The following is a 19582-nucleotide window of genomic DNA, read 5'->3' on the forward strand; positions in this document are numbered from 1 at the left end:
TATACGATTGGTCGCCGAACTTTTCCTTTGCAAAAACTGGACACAGTTTCCTTTGATAGTATCGGGGCAGGACTTGTATGAAGAAGGGACGCAATAAGTACGACCAAGACATATTGCCTTGGCAGGGCACACCAGAGCATGCTCCTGTATGATCTACCAACCACTTTTTATTTGTGTAACTTTTAATTCGAAATAGGCCCTAAATATCTTTCCCATAAAAACAAAATAAAACAGACCCTAAACATTTAGTGAGTTATGTTTCTATTTTTTTTTTTTGGGGGGGGGGGGGGGGGGGGTTTCATTTGGAAAATTTAGGATCATGTGAAAACAAATTGGACGACAAATATAAATAATAATTTCTCAAAAAGTATAATTAAAGAAATACATACTTCATTCCAGTAACATTGAAACTTATTGACTGATCCTTCTTGCATAATGAATCTGAACATACTAACTTGATTTTCCTTTATATACACGTGTACCATGGTGCTCTGCAAAAAATTAAAATACAGTGTCACAAAAATTCCAGTACAGGGAGTATAGAAGTTTTGACAGAAATTTTGCAATGAAATTTTGTGAAATACATAAATGTAGGGAGAGGGAATTAGTGAACATAAACAACACGTCCATGTCTCCAGCATTGTTGGACAAAAGAATACTGTTTGTACAACAAACAAAATTCAAGGAGGTCCCCAGTATGGACGACCAATGCTTCTATGGTTGAATTCCATCGTTCCTAAAATAATGCGTGGTCTCACCTCTTACACAGGAAATCCATGACCATCATTATTGTGTATTTGTTTCCCTGTGTTGCACCTTGGGTTGTACCTACATGTGTGTCTTGTCAGAATTAATCGACCTAGCTTCACAAAGTAAATGATGCTCGTCGGAAAGTGCTGGGTGGACTGCGTTTTAAGATTGGGCATATGTAAAACATTACCTTTACCATATCAAATCAGCACAGGGGTTAGATGGAAAAGAGCCTCGTAGAGCCAACTCCTACCAGGCTAGCTAGCTTTCCAATAAGTTGCTCTGAAGAGGTGTACTCAGGAGCAAATTAGCAATTAGCTCTTACAAAATCCTGCGACCGGCTATGTGAAACCATCGTTGGATAAAATCTGTACTACTGAAAATATACATAATGGAACGATATGTGGTCATCACATGGAAATAAGATTCAGCAGTTGGAGAGTAACATGATCAGGAGAGCTGCACATGTTTAATGTGATCATACCTTTCTATTAAATCAACTCTAGGACGAAAATACTCGCTGATGCGTGGCGCCATGACTTATTAAATGATCAACCGGTGGCATCTGTTGCAGCTGGAGATTGTTGTTTTTCTGGTCTGTCTGGTAAATCAGCAGCCGCCGGTGGCAGCGAATATGCAGGCGCGGCAGGGCAAAATCTTTTTGTGAGATCCTGCAGGGCAAGTGTATCTGTAATTGGCATGAATGCAATGCAAACAAAACAAAGGAACATGGAGTTCTCCCTAATAAAGCCCGTCAACTCAAGAAGAAGAAGAAGATTCAAAGAGTTAGTTTTTCAAAATATTCGGGGCTATAAGCACATAACACTATATTAAAGATTACAATGCCTACACAGAATAAGTTCGGACTGCAACAATATTCTTTCGCAAACATGGATAGTGATTCAGGATTACGTACACTGCAACCACCAGCAGTGTGTACGAAAATTTTCTGCGTAAACTTTAGTCTTTGTTATGCAAAAGTACGATTTTAGCATCCAAAAGTACAGCTGGTAAAAGTATTGAATAGGACATCCGTTCTTGCTGAGCTCCTTCAAAAACAGAGGTTTTCATCTGCTCATCTCCTTGTCGCTGTCTTCCTCCGGTAATGGGATCGATCAGATCTATCTTCATCTAGCATGACCTGAATTGCAGCTATTATGCTCACCGTGGGAGAGAGGAGCCGCAGACAATGGCACCGTTGCCGGTACGGAGCTCCGCCGCCAACCACAACCTTCCCCGGCCGGCAAGATGCGGGTGAGGCCGCCGATCCAAAGCTTCCCGGCCGGCAAGATGCGGGCGAGGCACTCCATCGTGGCCATCCCATCGGTACTGTCTTCGCAGGCCGGCGAGCCACGCATGCGCCCCCTTCAAGGCTAGGCGGCGATGGCCTGTGCGGCTTCCGCGGCGGCGGCTAAGCCGTCGGGCAGGACGGAGGAGCCCTGGCGGACTCCGGCACGCCTCGTTCGACGGCGGCCTGGTTCTCCTTTCCCTCCGACGGTGTTCCCTACTCCGTCACAAGGCCGTTTCGATCCGCTCGTCGAGCTGGATGTGGAGGATGGATGTTCGGTGGCGGAGGAGGTGGCGTGGGCTGGTCTTGAAGATGATCCGGAGGTGCTGCCGATCGACAAGGATCTAGATCGTGAAGCGCTCTTGGAGGACTTTTGGGCGAAGATCGGCTACCCGGCGGCGGCAACCAGGTCCTGGGGGAGGAATGCTTCGACGGAGGCGAAGGCTGTGCCGCGGGCACGCTCGTCGTCTCCCCCGCGTGCTGCTGCGAAGTTTCGTCGGGCTCTCTCTAGCTCGCCGCCGGGGAGGCGGCTTCCGCGGCAGCCGGTGCGACTTAAAGGTTGGAAGGGGCCGCTGCCACCCAAGAGGTTCACGCCGCCGGCAGTTTTCGGCGATTTCCTCGATGCAGCGGCCAAGGGAGCGAAGCTGTCGCCCGGCGACGATCACCGGCCGGCGAGCGAGGCGGTTTCTCCGCCTTCGTTTCAAACGGAGACGGCGGGGTCTTCGCGCCTTGGGCCGCGGCCGTGTTGGGCCAAGCTGGGCCGCGCGCTGGTGGGCCTGCAGCGTGGGGTTAGACGGGTGGGCGTGTCGGTGTGCGATCATGCGATCACACGACCGCTTTCACGCCGCAACCACGTCGCCTCCGCCTCGTACCCATCTTCGCCGCCGCCCCTTCCACCTGAGCATCGCCTGATTCGCTCGCCGTCGTCCGTCCCCGTTGGGTGCGCTCTGCTTCCTCGCTCTTTCGCCGAAGTGGTGGCGTCGGGCGCCACAGGTCCCATGGCCGGGCCGCCCCGCTCTGTTCCTCCGGGGACGGCGCCTGCTCCTTCGGCGCCGGCTCGTCCGCGAGCGGCGGTTCTGCGCGCCGTAGCCGGAGGGTACCAAGGCCCCCGGGTTCCAAGGATGGCCGCAGGGGCCCTTATGCCACCGGCCCTGCGCCACGCCCCGGCCCCAAGTGGGTATCGCCCGCCGCAGCCCGCGCATGCCGACCGCTCCGTTCGCGCCTCCTCAACAGCCGCCGTATCCTCGCAGCAGTACCAGCACGCCGCAGCAGCAGTATGCTCGATTTCAAGGTCAATTTTTCCCCGCTACTAATCCAACGCAGCAGCCGGTGGTGTCACATGTACCACAAGAGTTAATCCGCCCGGCGCGGCACAGGCGACGAAGAAGAGGAGGAAGAAGAAACCCGTCGCAGCGGTGGGGACGGTGGGAAGTGGTAATGTTGCGCCGCCGGCTATCTTGCGCAGGTCACATGCGGGACCCGCACCCGGCGGGTATTTCTACGCCGATGGTGGAGGCGGTTCTGCACCGCCGGCCGATGCCGGTTGTTCCACACCGTGGGTTGCCGCACTGCGGCGACCGTACCCGTGGTGAAGCCGAAGAAGGCGGGTCGTCATTGGAAGTGCGCGGTCAACACACATGCTTCTAAGGATTGTAAGGTTCCTCATTACTTGCTTGGTTTGTGACTGCGGGGCTCACCCGAGCTATTCGTTGTCCCGTGTCTTTGAAGACCCCGAGACCTATGAGTTTTTTGTGGGTTGCGGTAATGACGCCACACTAGATCTCCGTGTTCCCGACTCAGTTTATAAGCCACGAGATGTTATCCAATGGAGCACCTACGGCTTTGGTTCGGGTGTCGGGGAGGGGACTGTTGCGGCGGATATTCGTAATCTCATGGCGCGCATGTGTCCGGGGAACCCCACTTGGAAGTGGGAGGCGCAGCCTCATGGTGATAGCGCTTTTCCGATTGGGATTCCCACCGGCGAGGACTTGTCGAGGATTGATGGTATGCGAGATGAGCGTGCCGAAGATTAATGCACAGTGCCATGGTTTCTTCTTGGACTCGGCGGGATGTTATGCCGAGTTTGTGATGGAGCCTGTTTGGGTGCATGTCGAGGGCGTTCCGAATGCTCTACGTCACTTCCTCGGTCTATGGGCTGTTGGTACTTTTATTGGTACTACTGTTGATGTGGATTTGTACACCTTGAGGAGTCAAGGGTTAGTTCGTATTCAGGTGGCCATGAGAGATACTTCTGTTCTGGAGAAAGATAAGGCTAAACACGGACCACCATGCTTAGAGGTGCTGGCTCGCTTACAGCTTAATGGATACAGATTCAGATTTCGCCGTGAGTCTTCTGAGTACAAGCCGGATCCTAGGTTTCGTCCTTTCTTTTGGAAGGGTGAGGATGACGACGACGCGGCTCATGGTGACGATGATGGTTTTGATGATGCCGCGGCAGAGGGGGCACCAGGGGCCTCACATATGGACGTTGACGGCCATGCAGCTTTGCCTACTGCCCGGCCTTCTGCACCGGTTACTCGAGTCGCCATGACCCCGTTTAACCACTCGCCGACGACGAGACGGGGGCAAGGCGATTGTGGCTAGAGCTTTGTCGGTGTCGCCACACTTGGTGGCAACTCCGCCTCCGTCGCGTGTTCGGACTTTTATGCAGGGGAGGACTCGCCCGGTGTCTTCGCCTTCTACTCCTTTCGGTGGTCCTCTTGTTGCTCCCACTCCGTCTTCTACCTCGCCTCAGACGGAGAGGGGGCTTCAGAGGGTTTCTTCTTCGGTGGTTGGCTCGTCGGACTTGGGGATGCAGCGCCATGCCGCGGTGGTGGCGGAGCAGCAGCAGCCGGCCTTGGGCTCGGCGCTGCCGCTGCTCCCTGTCGCTGATACGGCGACGCAGCAGCAGACCCTTGGTCCGGCGGGGTTTCAGCTCCTGCCCGGGGGCATAGCGGCGCAGCAGCAGGTTGGCACGGTGGGGCAGCAGCCACCGTCCCCGGTCTCGATGGCGCCACAGCTGCCGGCCACGAGCAGTGAGGGACTGCACGCAGCCCTGTGCGCGCCTGGGCAGCAGCCGGCCTCTGGCCAGACTGCTCCGTCGCCGGGTGGAGGGCCAGGGGTGGCGCCGTCCTCGCCCCGTGCGCCTCAGGAGGAGGTGCAGGACTGGTTGGGGAGGAGCCCCAGCCGATCCCCTTCGAGGCGCCGCAGCAGATCCCCGGCGCCCTCCTCGCCCATGGGGGTTTCGGCGTCGCGGTCGGGTTCGGTGCGGGGCTTCATCGCCATCTACCCCTGCATCGAAATCTTCTTCACCAGCGTCACGACGGTCTTCTTCGCCACGCTTGTCTCCGCCTCCGCCAGTTGCCCCCGTCTTGCATCCTCCCCCCACTATTCCTCCACCAGTTGCGCAGCCGCCGGTGAGGAGGAGTGGGAGGTTTGCTACGACGGAGGATGGCGTGGAGGCTACGGATGAAGACGTGATGCAGAGGGCTATGCGACGCAAGGCGGAAAAGAACCTCGACACGGCAGGTACCAGATTATCATCCAAGTCCTTCACTTCTTTTTCTGATTCGAGAATTTCTTCGAATTTGAGTAGTGTAGGTATATCTTTGGGTAGAGGTTCGGATGAGATTTTAGCTTCAGCTCATGTGTTGAGACAGACGGAGCTTGACCGTTTAACGGTTGCTCCAAATGGATCCACTGAGCTGGCTACTTCCACTGTTGACGATGATGAAGATGATGGCATCCTAGATGGTCATCTTCTCTCGGCTTTAGTTGGGAGTGTGACAGAAGTTGATTTAGACCACTCAGAGCTTAGTTCAGTTTATGACCTCTCTGCCTCTGAACGTGGTTCTAGATCATCGGCTGGAAAAAAATCTCGTAGATATGGCAAAAAATCTAAATCCAAAATAGTTTCTCGATGAATGGCATGTTTCGGAATAGCAGAGGTCTTGGCGACTTGGCTAAGCATTCTCACATTGCCGATGGTTGTAGAGATTATGATTTAGATTTCATTGCTATATCGGAGACGGGTAGGCGAAATTTCACACAAAGTTTTCTCGACCGATTGTCAGGCGGAATTAACTTTCAGTGGTTTTCTCGCCCACCCCGTGGTAGATCCGGTGGCATTTTACTTGGCGTCCGTATTGATACCATGACTGTCCTAGCTAGTTCTGATGGAGAGTATCACATTAAGCTCGACATTCAGAATAAAGCAGACGGGTTCAAATGGAGTCTGGTCGCTGTGTATGGTGCCGCTCAGGATGCTTTTAAGGCTGACTTTTTACGTGAATTGGTAAATCTTACAAAAGATAATCCCTACCCGATTTTAATCGGAGGAGATTTTAATTTGTTGAGATTTCCTCACGAGAAAAGTAAAGGCCACTTTGATGGACATTGGCCTTTTCTATTCAATGCTGTCATTGACAGTCTTGATTTAAGGGAGGTGTTCATGTCTGGTCGACAGTTTACTTGGGCCAACAGCTTGCCTGAACCCACTTACGAGAAACTAGATCGCGTGTTGATGGACACCGAATGGGAAAATAAATACCCTATGGTGTCTGTCCGTGCACTAGAACGTATTGTAAATCTGTCTGACCATGCCCCCATCCTCCTAACCACTGGGGAACCCCGTCCTGTGTGTAAGCGGCCGTTCAAATTTGAACTTGGTTGGCTACATCGGGATGGATTTCATGATATGGTTAAGAAGGTTTGGGAGAGACCGGTCGGTGGCAGCTCTCCAATTCTGAGATGGAACAATAAGATGCGATCACTGCGCAAACATCTCTGTGGTTGGGCTGCCCATACGGCTGGTATTCTTAAAAAAGAGAAGGCTCGCTTATCAAAGGTCATTGATGAGCTTGAGGCTTTCGCGGAGGTTAGACCGCTGTCGACGCAGGAGATTGAACTCAAAAATCAATCAAATGCGCAGATGGCGAGTCTTCTTCGTGAGGAGGAACTCAAATGGTACCAGAGATCCAAAGCTCAGTTCATTTTAGAGGGAGATTCAAATACGAGATATTTCCATGCTTTAGCCAATGGGAGACATCGGAGAAAACGTATTCATTCTCTTACTCAAGATGAAGGGGTGATTGAAGGCCATGAGCAGCTCAAATCGTACATTACTAATTATTATAAAGGCTTGTTTGGTCCTCCGGAGGAAAGTACTTTCTCTCTTAATGAGGATTTAACGGCCGATATACCCCAAGTTTCCGTTGAGGAAAATGGTCTACTAACCGCACCTTATACTGAGGAAGAGGTTCAGAAGGCAGTTTTCCAGATGGAATGCAACAAAGCACCGGGTCCTGATGGTTTCCCAGCTGAGTTTTATCAAACTTTCTGGGACACGATAAAATCGGACCTTCTAGATTTGTTCTGTGACCTACACTCTGGACAACTAGAATTATTTCGTCTAAATTTTGGTGAAGTAATCTTGTTACCGAAAGTTAATGAGGCAGAAAGGATTCAACAATATAGACCTATCTGCCTATTAAATGTAAGTTTCAAGATTTTCACGAAAGTGGCCACCATTAGACTTAATACGGTTGCGGATCATGTTGTCCAGCCATCACAGACGGCCTTTATGCAAGGAAGAAATATCCTTGATGGAGTGGCGGTCTTGCATGAGACGGTACATGAGATGCATTCTAAGAAATTAAATGGGGTTATTTTGAAACTAGATTTTGAAAAGGCGTATGATAAAGTTAAGTGGTCGTTTCTACAGCAAACACTCAGGATGAAAGGTTTTTCTCCAGAGTGGCGCGCTCTGATAAATGATTTTGTGTATGGAGGTAGTGTCGCAATCCGGGTCAATGATGACACCGGTCACTATTTCCAAACACGAAAAGGGTTACGCCAAGGGGATCCGTTATCACCGATGTTGTTCAACATTGTAGCGGATATTCTGGCTATACTCATAGAGCGGGCTAAGGCTGATGGTCAGATTGAAGGAGTGATTCCACATCTAGTTGATGGTGGCTTATCTATACTTCAATACGCCGATGATACAATTCTATTTATGGATCATGATCTTGAAAAAGCTCAAAACTTGAAATTAATCTTGGCGGCCTTTGAGCAATTGTCAGGATTGAAAATCAATTTCCATAAGAGTGAATTGTTCTGCTTCGGTGATGCCCAAAATGATGTGACTACGTACACGTAGTTGTTTGGTTGCGGGCAAGGCCAATTTCCGATTCGTTATTTGGGTATTCCGATTCATTATCGGAGACTTACAATCGCGGAATGGAAATTAGTGGAAGAAAGACTACAAAAACGCCTTAGTAGCTGGAAAGGCAAGTTGCTGTCCCTAGGTGGAAGATTGGTACTCATTAATTCGGTACTCACAAACATGGTACTGTATATGTTATCATTTTTCATCCTACCGAAAGGAATTCTGCATAAACTCGATTATTATCGATCCAGATTCTTTTGGCAAGGGGACAGTGAGAAAAAGAAATATCGACTGGTTAAGTGGAGTATAGTTTGTAGTCCCAAAGACCAAGGTGGGCTTGGAGTTCATGATTTGGAAGTCAAGAATTCGGCCCTATTGGGAAAATGGCTGTTTAAGCTCCTCACTGAGGATGGGACTTGGCAGACTATCCTTCGGCGAAAGTATATCGGTTCGAAGACATTATCCCAAATGGTTTGGAAACCAGGGGATTCTCACTTCTGGGCCGGGCTAATGGCGACTAAAAATGATTTTTTTCGCCATGGCACTTTCTCAATCAGAAATGGAGCACAAATACGTTTCTGGGTAGATGCTTGGCTTGACAACGCACCCCTAAGTGAACAGTATCCAGCTCTTTATAGGATTGCTCGTCGTCAAGGTGATACCATTGCTACTGTAATGGCTACCTCACCCCCGAATGTGACGTTCAGACGGGTTTTACTTGGACAAAAACTTGCGGCATGGAATACCTTAATTCAACGGCTCGAGGATATTCAATTATCAGACGAACCGGACGAATTTAGATGGAACCTTCATGCCAACAGTGCTTTCTCTGTGAAATCTTTCTACAACGCGATCCTTCTTTCTGATCTACCAGTTGATAATAATAAAAAGATTTGGAAGATGAAGATACCATTAAAAATCAAAATTTTTGGGTGGTATCTTCGTCGAGGGGTAATCCTCACCAAAGACAATCTTGTTAAGCGTAATTGGCATGGGAGTACTCGATGTGTTTTCTGTCAACAGGACGAAACAATCAAGCACTTGTTCTTCCAGTGCCAGTTCGCGAGATTTATATGGTCAGTCATCCAAGTAGCGTCTACCCTGTATCCTCCGACTAGTGTTGCCAATGTCTTTGGTAATTGGCTCTATGGTGTTGATTCAAGGTTTAAGCTGCTTCTTAGGGTGGGGGCGCTAGCAGTTATCTGGGCGCTTTGGCTATGTAGAAATGACAAGATTTTTAATGATATGAATTGCTCTTTGTTGCAGGTCATCTACAGATGTACAGGTATTCTCCGTTCGTGGTTACCTCTTCAGAGAGTGGAGAACCGAGACCTGTTTACGGAGGTCTGTACACGGTTGGAGGCTACGGCGAGGGATACTTTTTCCCAACATGGGTGGCAGCATAGTCTACGGATAGATGCCCCACCTACTTCCTAGGCGTTATATGTTTCATCTTGATGTGTATCTCGCCTAGTTTTGTTTTTATCTTTTTCGAACCTGAGACAACATAAACGGCTGTGTGCATCCTGGTTATGCAGAGGCTGGATGTAATTGCTTACAAAAGTAATGAAAGCATCCTTTATCGAAAAAAATGTGTAGCAGAAAAGCCCATCGCCAGCTGCCCAGATTGCATCAATTACCTGGACGATAGGTTCGAATCATTATTCACTGCGGTGGCACGTAATTTTGACAGATAATTAAGGTTAACTAAAAAACGGATGAAAAAATTAGGGAGAAACCTTACTTCTTTATTAGTAGGTAAAGATAAAGATATATAGGTATAGATTTATGCGATCCCGGGCTTTACCAATCACAGGAATAGCTCCAGGACGGCCCGGTCCGCCAAACTATAAGCCCAGCCCAACTCAGCTCCCCTTCCAACCCCCACTTTCCCCCGACCTCCATTTCCCGGGGACACCCCGTTCCGAGCGACGCCCCGTCCGATCCGATCCCAACACCCACCGTCACTGGTGGCAGATCTGGATCGGAGCCCGCTCCGGCGATCCCAGACCCCCCTCTTCAGCCTTCCCCGACGCCGGGGATGGAGGCTGTCCCAGCCGCTGTAGCGCACGATGGGCAGAAGCAGAGGTTTGACCTCGGGGTCTTCGTCGGCGACCTCCCGCTCGACGACGACGCGGCCAGGTCCGCTCACGAGCTCGATCTCCCACTTAGTCAGATCCCTTCACCTACTTTACGTTCTGCTGCGCAGAAACTTACCCGTTGGTTGGTTTGGCAGTGATAATGAGTCCCTGGATGGGCTAGAGCAGGAGCTCCAGGACTGCAAGAACGACGAGGTGATGCTTCTTGCTTTTATAATAACTCGTTAGTTAGTAGCTTACCGAGGCCGTAACACTCTGGTTCTTTCCAATGTCTTATTTTCTGGAATTTCGTAGCTCGCTGCCACATTTTAGAGCAACCATGTGCTTGTACTTGTTAGCTACTAATTAACGAGTTATTATAAAATGGAGCAAGCATTTTAGAGCCTTTGATGATTTAACCATAGAGCAAGCATTTTAGAGCCTTTGATGATTTTCCTTGGGAGATAACTAACCGATGCGTTAATTTCTGGATGCACGCAGGAAGTAGCAAACATCCTGGCTAATGGCATCAAAATGCGTGATTACACAAAAGGTGTCGAGAACAGCATACGCCAAGTTGAGCTGGATTCTATACAGGTAAGTGCTTGTGCTACTCCATGATAAGGCTGTCCGGCTCAGAGTTGCTTTGTATACAAACACGCTAATAAGAGTTAATTAATATCTTCTTGTGTGTGGCTGGTTAGTTTATTCGTTCCCTCCATTCTCATCATCAGTAAATTATTTGCAAAACTGGGAAGTTATGATGTGTGTACCTCTTTTAAATGCTGCCTAAATATAAATTACCTGAAGCTATGATGCTTTGCTTAATGCCGTCTTCCTTCTTCCTTTGCAGGATTACATTACAGAAAGTGAGAACCTAGTATTGCTGCATGATCAGATTTGTGACTGTGATAATATTTTGTCCCAAATGGAAACCGTTCTAACTGGATTCCAGGTGAATGCATGTTTGCATCTTTTGTGACGCACTACTTCCTTAATGTACCGGATGCCTGATAGAGTATCTGGATGCCTTTACTTGTCATCAACTTTTGGTGCTACTTATTACAAGAAATCATATTTATTGTTTTTGAACTTTTACTAAAAGAAAAAAATACTGCTCACTGTCAAGTGTCAAGTACCAGAAAATACAAGAGCGCATCTCTGCATTTCTAATTCGTCTTTTTTCCAAAGCATAATGAACCAAGTGTGCTTGGAAGTTGAACGTTTTGTTTACCGCAATCTATGCTTCGTCCAAGTGTTTCTCATTTTGTTTATGTGATCCATGGTACAACTCCCATGGTTACATTGGAGTGCCACAATTTCTTCTGACTCTTTAGGTGCTCAATCATTTGACTAGATCTTCGTTGCCATGAAATTTTGTACCTTTTAATGGTAGTTAACCAGTTCATTTCATTGTACTAAGTCATATTGCAATTCTTTTGATTTCTGTGCTAGACAGAAATTGGTTCTATAAGTTCGGAGATAAAGGTACTTCAGGAGAAATCTATGGACATGGGATTAAAGTTGAAAAACCGTAAGGTTTGATTCATTTCTCTGTTGTATCTCTGTTATCTATATGTTTGATTAATTTTTATGCCCACACCATCCTGTTAACTAGACAGGTTATAGTGATGCATTTTATCTTATCTAAGTTGGATCTGGGAAGTACTGTTTTATTTATCTCTGCCACATAACATTGCTAGTATTCCATAACTTACCTTCCAACATCAGTTAACTAGTTTGTGTTGGAACTGATTCACGGTATTCATAGCTTTAATGCATGTTATTCACTATTTTTTCGCACTGAATATCTATACTGATCCACCCTTTGAAAAAATTGCAGGCTGCAGAGTCTAAACTGTCAAAATTTGTTGAGGATATAATAGTCCCTCCAAGGATGATTGATATAATTGTTGATGGAGAGGTCACTACTTACATTCTATAATCATACCAGCTTTACATTATTATTATCTCTATACCATCTCCATTTACTTCACTGTCACATGGTCACTTTCTTATGAGCTTAGTACTTATTTGTGTACAACCAGCAACATGTGATAACTCTATTCTGAATTTTCTGTACTATTTGTTAGCAACCAAGCACATAGCTTTATGCTATTTGTGGTTCTATGTTTGCTATGCAATTTCTTCCCTTTCAGCTTGTTGTTAGTTATCTATTTAAAATACCGTTATACCCTGTCTTGAGTGATATCCATTTGGATGACATGTTTTTGTTTGCTGCCTATATTGTTGTTCTATCTGTGTCTTCTATCTTTTTCCATGCATGATTTTTATTTTGTTTGATTGGTTATATTGCATCTCCAAAGGATTCACTACGTTACTCTGTGAGCGCTATAACATCACTTCTCTTGCAATTGAAAGCTGTGTTCAGTTCAGTATTTGCTGAATGTTTCCCCCCAAAAAAGTATTCTTTGATGGTTCACTCATAATGCTTTATCCAACAATTCCACAGGTTAATGATGAATACTTGAAAACAGTTGAGATTTTAAGCAAAAAAATCAAATTCATTGAAGCTGACTCCATGGTTAAATCATCAAAGGCTCTAAAAGATGTTCAGCCTGAGGTTGAGAGACTTCGGCAGAAAGCAGTATCGAAGGTTTGAAACCAATTTGGTAGTTTTTTCTTCTAATGCTGCGAACTCATATGCTCATAATAATGTTAGCAGATCATCTTACTTGTGTGTACATGTTCTTGATCTTCATGTGTGATTATTTGGTATAAAACATTATGTCTTCTATACTTCCTAATATGCTCAATGTGGTGGTGTCGGGATAATGGGCCATGCCTCTGGCTTGCATAATTATGTTGAGACTGTTAGGTGCTGTTCTACAATTACTTAGATTGAGGTGTCAAGATTTATCTGGTAGAAATGAAATATATTATATGAAAAAGGGTTTATATGTCGTTGATCAGTCTTTTGTTCATGTTAATGTTGTACTTGATGAGCTTTATGGCTTGATAGCATAAAATTTGCTGCATCTACGGAGTGGTGTTGTCTGTCACTATCAGTATACTAGCTACACTGGCTGATATTTCCAGAAGGAATCGACCTGATATTTGTTAGCTTGCACTAACATAGTATGTCGGTTTTAGTGGAAGCTATGAATAAGTGTACTCGCAGCCAAGAAATGCATATGATATGTCTCTTGCTTATTTTACTCGTATCTAGCTAATTCAACATTGTAAAGCTACAACTGAGTTCTATTGCTTATGCGTTCACATTTTTCTTGCAGATTTTTGAGTTTATCATCCAAAAGTTCTATGCCTTGAGAAAACCAAAAACAAATATTCAGATTCTGCAGCAGAGTGTCCTTAAATACAAGTATGCCAACTCTCTTACCTTGAATTTTTTTTCCACCTTTAACCTAGTTTGTATTATTGCTTCAGTGGTTCACATTTTAATGTGTTAGATGATAAATTACTTTATGGCAGATTTATGTAATTTAGAATCCTCGCCAAAGGCCATACATGATTCATGGGTTTTGGCATAGAGCGTTACCGAGGGGTTAAGTTTACCAAACATGGAAGTTGCTATATTTTCATCAACTATCGCCATGTAATATTATTGAAATTTGTGAGTTTGGTGTTCTCTTCTTTTTGAAATTGAGACCCCCTTTGGTCAAAAACCTGGATATCTAGGATTATTTAAGCCTCGAGTCCTAGTTAGCCAAGTATGAGACTCCCATGTCCTAGTAGGCTAGTTTATCTAGTCTGAGTGGTATTCCTGTTGATGGTGAAAGACTACTATAAAGGTCCACGAGTTTAAGCTATAGTAATACACAGATAAGAGAAGATCAGTTATTGTACCTTGCCTCCTGCTCATTCTTTCCAAGTGTATAATTTCTCAAGTTTGTTCGTTTGTCCTTGTCCTCTCCAATGTAGATACACAATAGTTTTCCTCAAGGAACATGCTAAGGAGATATATGCAGAAGTCCGTGCGGCTTACATTGATACCATGAACAAGGTGAGTGTTACACTAAATGCAATCTGATAGGTCCTTTCCATTCATACTCATTCTCTTCTACGTTTTTGGGTAGTCAATGACTATTTGCAGCTATTGCCTCATTAAAATTTTACTGATTCTTTCCCAATAACTGAAGACTTCTTTCTGTAAATACTAATAGTATTTGTTTCCAACTTTCCATTATCATATGGTAAAACTGTATTGGATTTGTATTTGTTTATTTTATCATACCTTTATATATTCGAGATAAAAGAATAATTACCATACATCAACTTAATACCCTGGCCAATTATGTTGCCCATTGTACTACCTCTTTTTCAACTGTACTTGGCACTTGGCAGTCTCCCTATAAAATAACTTTACATTGAGGGAACCGATTATATAGTTAATGTAATATTTCCCCAGTTCCACTCTCTAATCTTTCTTTAATGTGTGGAAGAGGTTAATTTCTTGTAGCATGTCAATAATGAGGGTAATCAATGTAAGTTATTAAGCCTGTGCACATGGTGGGCTTAGGATATTTGGAGTGAACCTACTTGCATCGATCATAGAGGGCTTCCGGATGTGAGGATCCAAAGGCACATCTGTGCTGCAATTAACTGCTGCCAGTCCTTGCTTTATTCTGGCCCCTTCTCTAATTTGTGATGTGTAATTACATTACCTCAACCTTTAAACGGACCATATACCACATTTTTTTAATTTCTGCATGGCTCATATCTTATTTGGACAATACAAGCATACTATAGATGTAAAGACCTTCACTTATTTCTTCGATATCTTACATTAAATTATTATTTATTCTGATAACATTTCTACTATAACTTCCAATTTCCAGGTGCTGAGCGCACATTTCCGTGCTTATATACAAGCTTTAGAGAAATTACAGTTGGATATAGCAACCTCGACTGATTTACTTGGAGTTGAAACTAGAAGTACAGGCTACCTTTTCTCCATTGGAAAAGAACCTCTGAAAGCCCGTTCTTCAGTGTTTGCTTTGGGTGAAAGAATAAATGTATTAAAGGTAATTTACTAATGACAAAGTGACACTTCATTTGAATACTGTAATGCAATTCATCAATCAGCTAAATGTGAGCTAAATTGGGTTGTGTGAGTTACATGCTTCTTGACATTTATAGTAACTTCTATAAGACCATAACGCGAACAAGCTATATTTGGGTTATGACCAAAACAAGCCGCATATAGTCTGGCATGTAGCATGAGCGTAGCCCATTTATTGTTTCATGACCAAAAGAATAGTTGCCTCTGAACAAATCCGATATACTTTTCTCTACAGTATACACAGAGAAATCTAGTATCAATGAAATTTTCTTGCCACGTCTGTTCTGTCTCGCAGATTAATAGAATTGAAGCGTCGGTTAATTAAACTTAATCTATTCTCTATGAGTAGCCATTGACTATGACCATAAAAGAACTGTTTATGACTACGGGGTACACCGTATTTTCCAGTATTATGTGGAAAGTGATCTGCCAATAAAATAATTAAATATGGCTGCTGAATGCTTAATTTACTCTATGAAGTAACAACTACAATGGTTAATTCCTGTTTTCCCTGTGCGTTTTGGTATATCAGGATATTGATCAGCCTGCATTGATACCTCATATAGCTGAAGCCAAGTCACAGAAGTATCCATATGAAGTTCTTTTCAGAAGCTTACAGAAACTTTTGATTGATACAGCTACTTCTGAGTAAGATTGCTGTTTCTTCTGTTTCTCAATATACTTAATATACGGTAGTAAGTGGCAGCCTGATGATATATCAACCGACTGCAGGTACCTTTTCTCTGATGATTTCTTTGGTGATGAATCCCTATTCCAAGATATATTTGCTGGTTCGTTCCATCCTGCATTTGCATTTCCTGTTTTCTTTGTCATGTCATGCTGTATCTTTCTCCCTTCTCAAAATGTAAGGTGTATAACTTTTGTCCTAAGTCAAATTTTTGTTAGTGTGACCATGTTGATAGTAAAAGTGTCAACATCTATAGTGTATTATTTTGGTATTGTTGATGTTGATAATTTTCTCTAAACTTAGTCAAAATTATTGACTTAGGACATAGGTAACGAAGTTACAGAAATACACTAAACAAATGGGGGCAAAAGGGAAAAGGCACCTATTGTAGTTGCGGAATTCATGTGTGGTTCTAAAAACATAAGTTATGCAGTTTCTTTTCTTATCATCATCATACTATAGTGCCACTGTGTAGGTGAAGTTAAGCTTACCACCTTTTGTCATAATTATGGCGGATGCTTATGATTTGAAAGTCTCGATTGTTTTATCCAGGACCAATTCAAGTTGTCGATGAATATTTCAATGCCGTACTTCTGAACTGCTATGATGCGATAGGAATAATGCTTATGATCCGAATAATGCATCAGCACCAGGTATTTTTTCTTTATCTTATGAAGGAATAACTAGTAACTAGTTAAAAGTTCTATTTCTGTTGTAGAATAAAACATAAAACTTTGTTCTGGAAGCTGTCGCAGCCTTTCAGGTAGTGTAGAGGGATGGGTCATCCCTGTAATATGTAAACCAGGCATTATTCCAATTTTAACAGTTCCGTATTCTAGGTATCAACAGATAACTGTCAATTTATTCATTTTGCTAGATCACTCTGGCTGTTTTTCTCCAGAATCTTGTCAAAATTAGCCACATTTATTTACAAGATTCTTTCAAGTAGTTTAACCCTGTTTAAATTGAATATATTGCAAAGCGTGCTAGCAGGATTGGTATTGATACGAAACAGAAATCTAAATGGAGTTAATATTTTATGCAGCTTATCATGTTTAGGCGGCGAATTCCATGTTTGGACTCTTACCTAGACAAGGTTTGTTCTGACTCCCTTGTTTGTTCCTTGAACTTAAATCAACTTTATGCGAGGGTTAACTTTGGGACAGCCTATCCTAATTGCACAAGAGTCTGTCTTCTATTCCACATTCCAAAATTAGTTTGAATCATCTTTAATGTTTTGCACAATTGACAGGTTAATATGTCACTTTGGCCACGCTTCAAGATGGTCTTTGACTTGCATCTGAGCAGCTTGCGCAATGCTAATATTAGGACTCTTTGGGAGGATGATGTACATCCCCACTATGTCACTAGGAGATATGCTGAATTTACAGCATCTCTTGTTCATCTCAATGTTGAATATGGGGATGGTCAGGTCAGTTGATCACATCCAGGTCAATCCAATTGTTCACCTTTTCCAAAATTCTTCTCAACTGTGCCATGCAATGACTGTTATTGTAGCCTGTAGAAATTTTAAAAAGTTGTTTCTACGTTTGCAGCTTGATCTTAATCTTGAGCGATTACGGATGGCTATTGAAGACTTGCTTGTTAAGTTGGCCAAGATGTTCCCTAAACCAAAGTTGCAAACAGTGTTCCTGATAAACAACTATGATTTAACGATTGCCATATTGAAGGTTGGTACTTCTGAGTTGGTATCGCAATTGCCAGCTATTTCTGGTGCAAATGTTTTTAGTGTACAAAAACACTACATGCATTACTTTGTCCAAATTTATTCTGATATTCCTAGTACAGGAAGCTGGCACCGATGGTGGGAAAGCACAACTTCACTTTGAGGAGGTTCTCAAGAGCAACATTGCAATTTATGTGGTATGCACTGTCTTAATGATGGAGCAAAATTTCTTTATGGCCAGCAAAATACTGCTCACTACATTTCTAGATTTTATTAGTGAAATTCCTGGTCTAGAGTTGAAATAGGCATCTACAATAAGCAAAGGTTGACATTCACTACTTGCAAGTTGCAACAGACTGGTATTCATATTGCTGAACGGTTTCGATCTTACTAACAAACTAAGCAAAGTGAGAACTGAGAACTGCAGTTTGTGATTTATCCAACTGCTGAACATGTCAATGTCATGTCTAAAATTTGTAATCACTTCTCCTGGACTGGTAATTTGTAAGTTCTCTTGGAGTAGGCTGATTTGATGTATAAATATTTCTGCAGGAGGAATTGCTTCTGGAGCATTTCAGTGATTTGATCAAGTTTGTCAAAACACGTACATGTAAGTAGAAATATGTTACAACACTGTGCGTTTTCTCTTTCTTTCTTTACAATGAGATCTCTTCTCTGCCTGAATTTTATTAGCGGAAGACGCTGCCTCAAGTTCAGACAAGGCCAATATTGGCGATGTGGAGCCATTGGTGAAGGATTTTGCCAGCCGATGGAAGGCTGCGATCGAGCTGATGCACAAAGATGTCATCACGTCTTTCAGCAATTTCCTGTGTGGGATGGAGATCTTGAAAGCGGCCCTCACGCAGCTGCTTCTATACTACACCAGGCTTACCGAGTGCGTGAAGAGGGTCAACGGTGGCTCTTCCCTGAACAAGGACTTGGTTTCCATATCCTCAATCCTGTACGAAATCAAGAAATACTCTAGGACCTTTTAGTCACTTCTTCCCGGCCATGTGTACACTAAGATGAGGGGTGTGTTGTATCCCTATTCTGTAATGAAAATGGAAAACCCGACTTATGCTGCTACTGAAAGAAGAACATAGTTTCATACAGTTCCGTCAGTTTTTTCTTTGTTTTTGTTTTAGAATACGCATCTGTATCATGTATTAAACAGTCCTGTCGGGTTTGGCCCCTTTGTAAGGACAGTATCGCGTGTTTTTCTGCTGTTACCGGTATACTGTTAAACTTACACCAGGATATCTTGAGAAGTTCATTGAATCAATTACCAATAACAAAAATATTTTCTTCAGCAAAAAGGTATTGAATAGTTCCATGCGTCATCCTCTTTTGTATATTTGGTTAGAATCATGGGTTGAGCTCTTTTGTATATTTGGTTAGAATCATGGGTTGAGCTGTCGGCTGTTTAGGGCATATCCACGGCGAAATTCGGATGAAACAACCGCCGGATTGGACGAAATAAAGTCGTGGGGAGAACCATGTTTCCAGTCGTCCACCCGGAGTTCGGCGGACATAGTCGAAATTCAAACAAATTGTCGTTCCGCTACAAATACGGCCTACGGCCATTTGATCGGCAAAAGGATCAGCCACAAATCGGCGATCGGAGGAAATTACATTGAAACAGGGGCGTCGGCAGTCCCGCCTGGCACGGCGGTGTCCGATGGCCCAGTTTCCTCACACGCCGTGGTCGAAGTGGCGGCTCACGTCGAAGCGGCGGCAGTCGACGTCGTAGACGGTGAGGAAGACGAGGTAGGAGCCAGAGACGACGAAGAACTGGCCGGAGTGGGTCGGAGGATGTCGGTGCGATGACCCTCATACCAAATCCTCGTCTCCTCGTCCATCAGGTCCGTGTTGCCGCCC

At 44.5% G+C, this 19582-nt stretch overlaps 1 protein-coding gene and 1 long non-coding RNA gene across 3 annotated transcripts; one reads left to right on the top strand and one right to left on the bottom strand.

The window, feature by feature from the left end:
• Positions 1-340: 340 nt before the first annotated feature.
• Positions 341-2688, bottom strand: LOC127332498 (uncharacterized). 2 transcript variants are annotated; one of them, XR_007870507.2, is made up of 5 exons: positions 1916-2688; positions 1235-1421; positions 941-1032; positions 759-828; positions 341-491 (listed from the first exon to the last, which is right to left on the bottom strand). It is a non-coding gene; the product is annotated as an uncharacterized lncRNA (long non-coding RNA). The 2 variants fall into 2 exon arrangements; XR_007870506.2 differs by having other exon boundaries at positions 941-1126.
• Positions 2689-10089: 7401 nt separating this feature from the next.
• Positions 10090-18933, top strand: LOC127332497 (vacuolar protein sorting-associated protein 52 A). The gene is made up of 19 exons (XM_051358800.2): positions 10090-10349; positions 10444-10501; positions 10787-10882; positions 11139-11240; positions 11741-11824; positions 12129-12209; positions 12759-12902; positions 13540-13628; positions 14189-14270; positions 15106-15291; positions 15862-15977; positions 16062-16120; positions 16570-16670; positions 17063-17113; positions 17270-17449; positions 17574-17708; positions 17827-17901; positions 18257-18314; positions 18398-18933. The coding sequence occupies exons 1-19, from the start codon at positions 10249-10251 to the stop codon at positions 18697-18699; spliced, it is 2100 nt and encodes a 699-aa protein (XP_051214760.1). The 5' UTR covers positions 10090-10248; the 3' UTR covers positions 18700-18933.
• The last annotated feature ends 649 nt before the right edge of the window (positions 18934-19582 follow it).

This window comes from Lolium perenne, chromosome 4 (genome assembly GCF_019359855.2).
Source record: "Lolium perenne isolate Kyuss_39 chromosome 4, Kyuss_2.0, whole genome shotgun sequence".
In the NCBI taxonomy this organism is placed as follows: domain Eukaryota; kingdom Viridiplantae; phylum Streptophyta; class Magnoliopsida; order Poales; family Poaceae; genus Lolium; species Lolium perenne.

Bases quoted from the DNA above. Each gene is read 5' to 3' on its own strand.
- LOC127332497 (XM_051358800.2), top strand. From the start codon at position 10,249: ATGGAGGCTGTCCCAGCCGCTGTAGCGCACGATGGGCAGAAGCAGAGG. The intron at 12,903-13,539 runs GTTTGAAACCAA...TTTTTCTTGCAG, and splicing joins GGCAGAAAGCAGTATCGAAG to ATTTTTGAGTTTATCATCCA. The intron at 16,671-17,062 runs GTATTTTTTCTT...TATTTTATGCAG, and splicing joins GAATAATGCATCAGCACCAG to CTTATCATGTTTAGGCGGCG.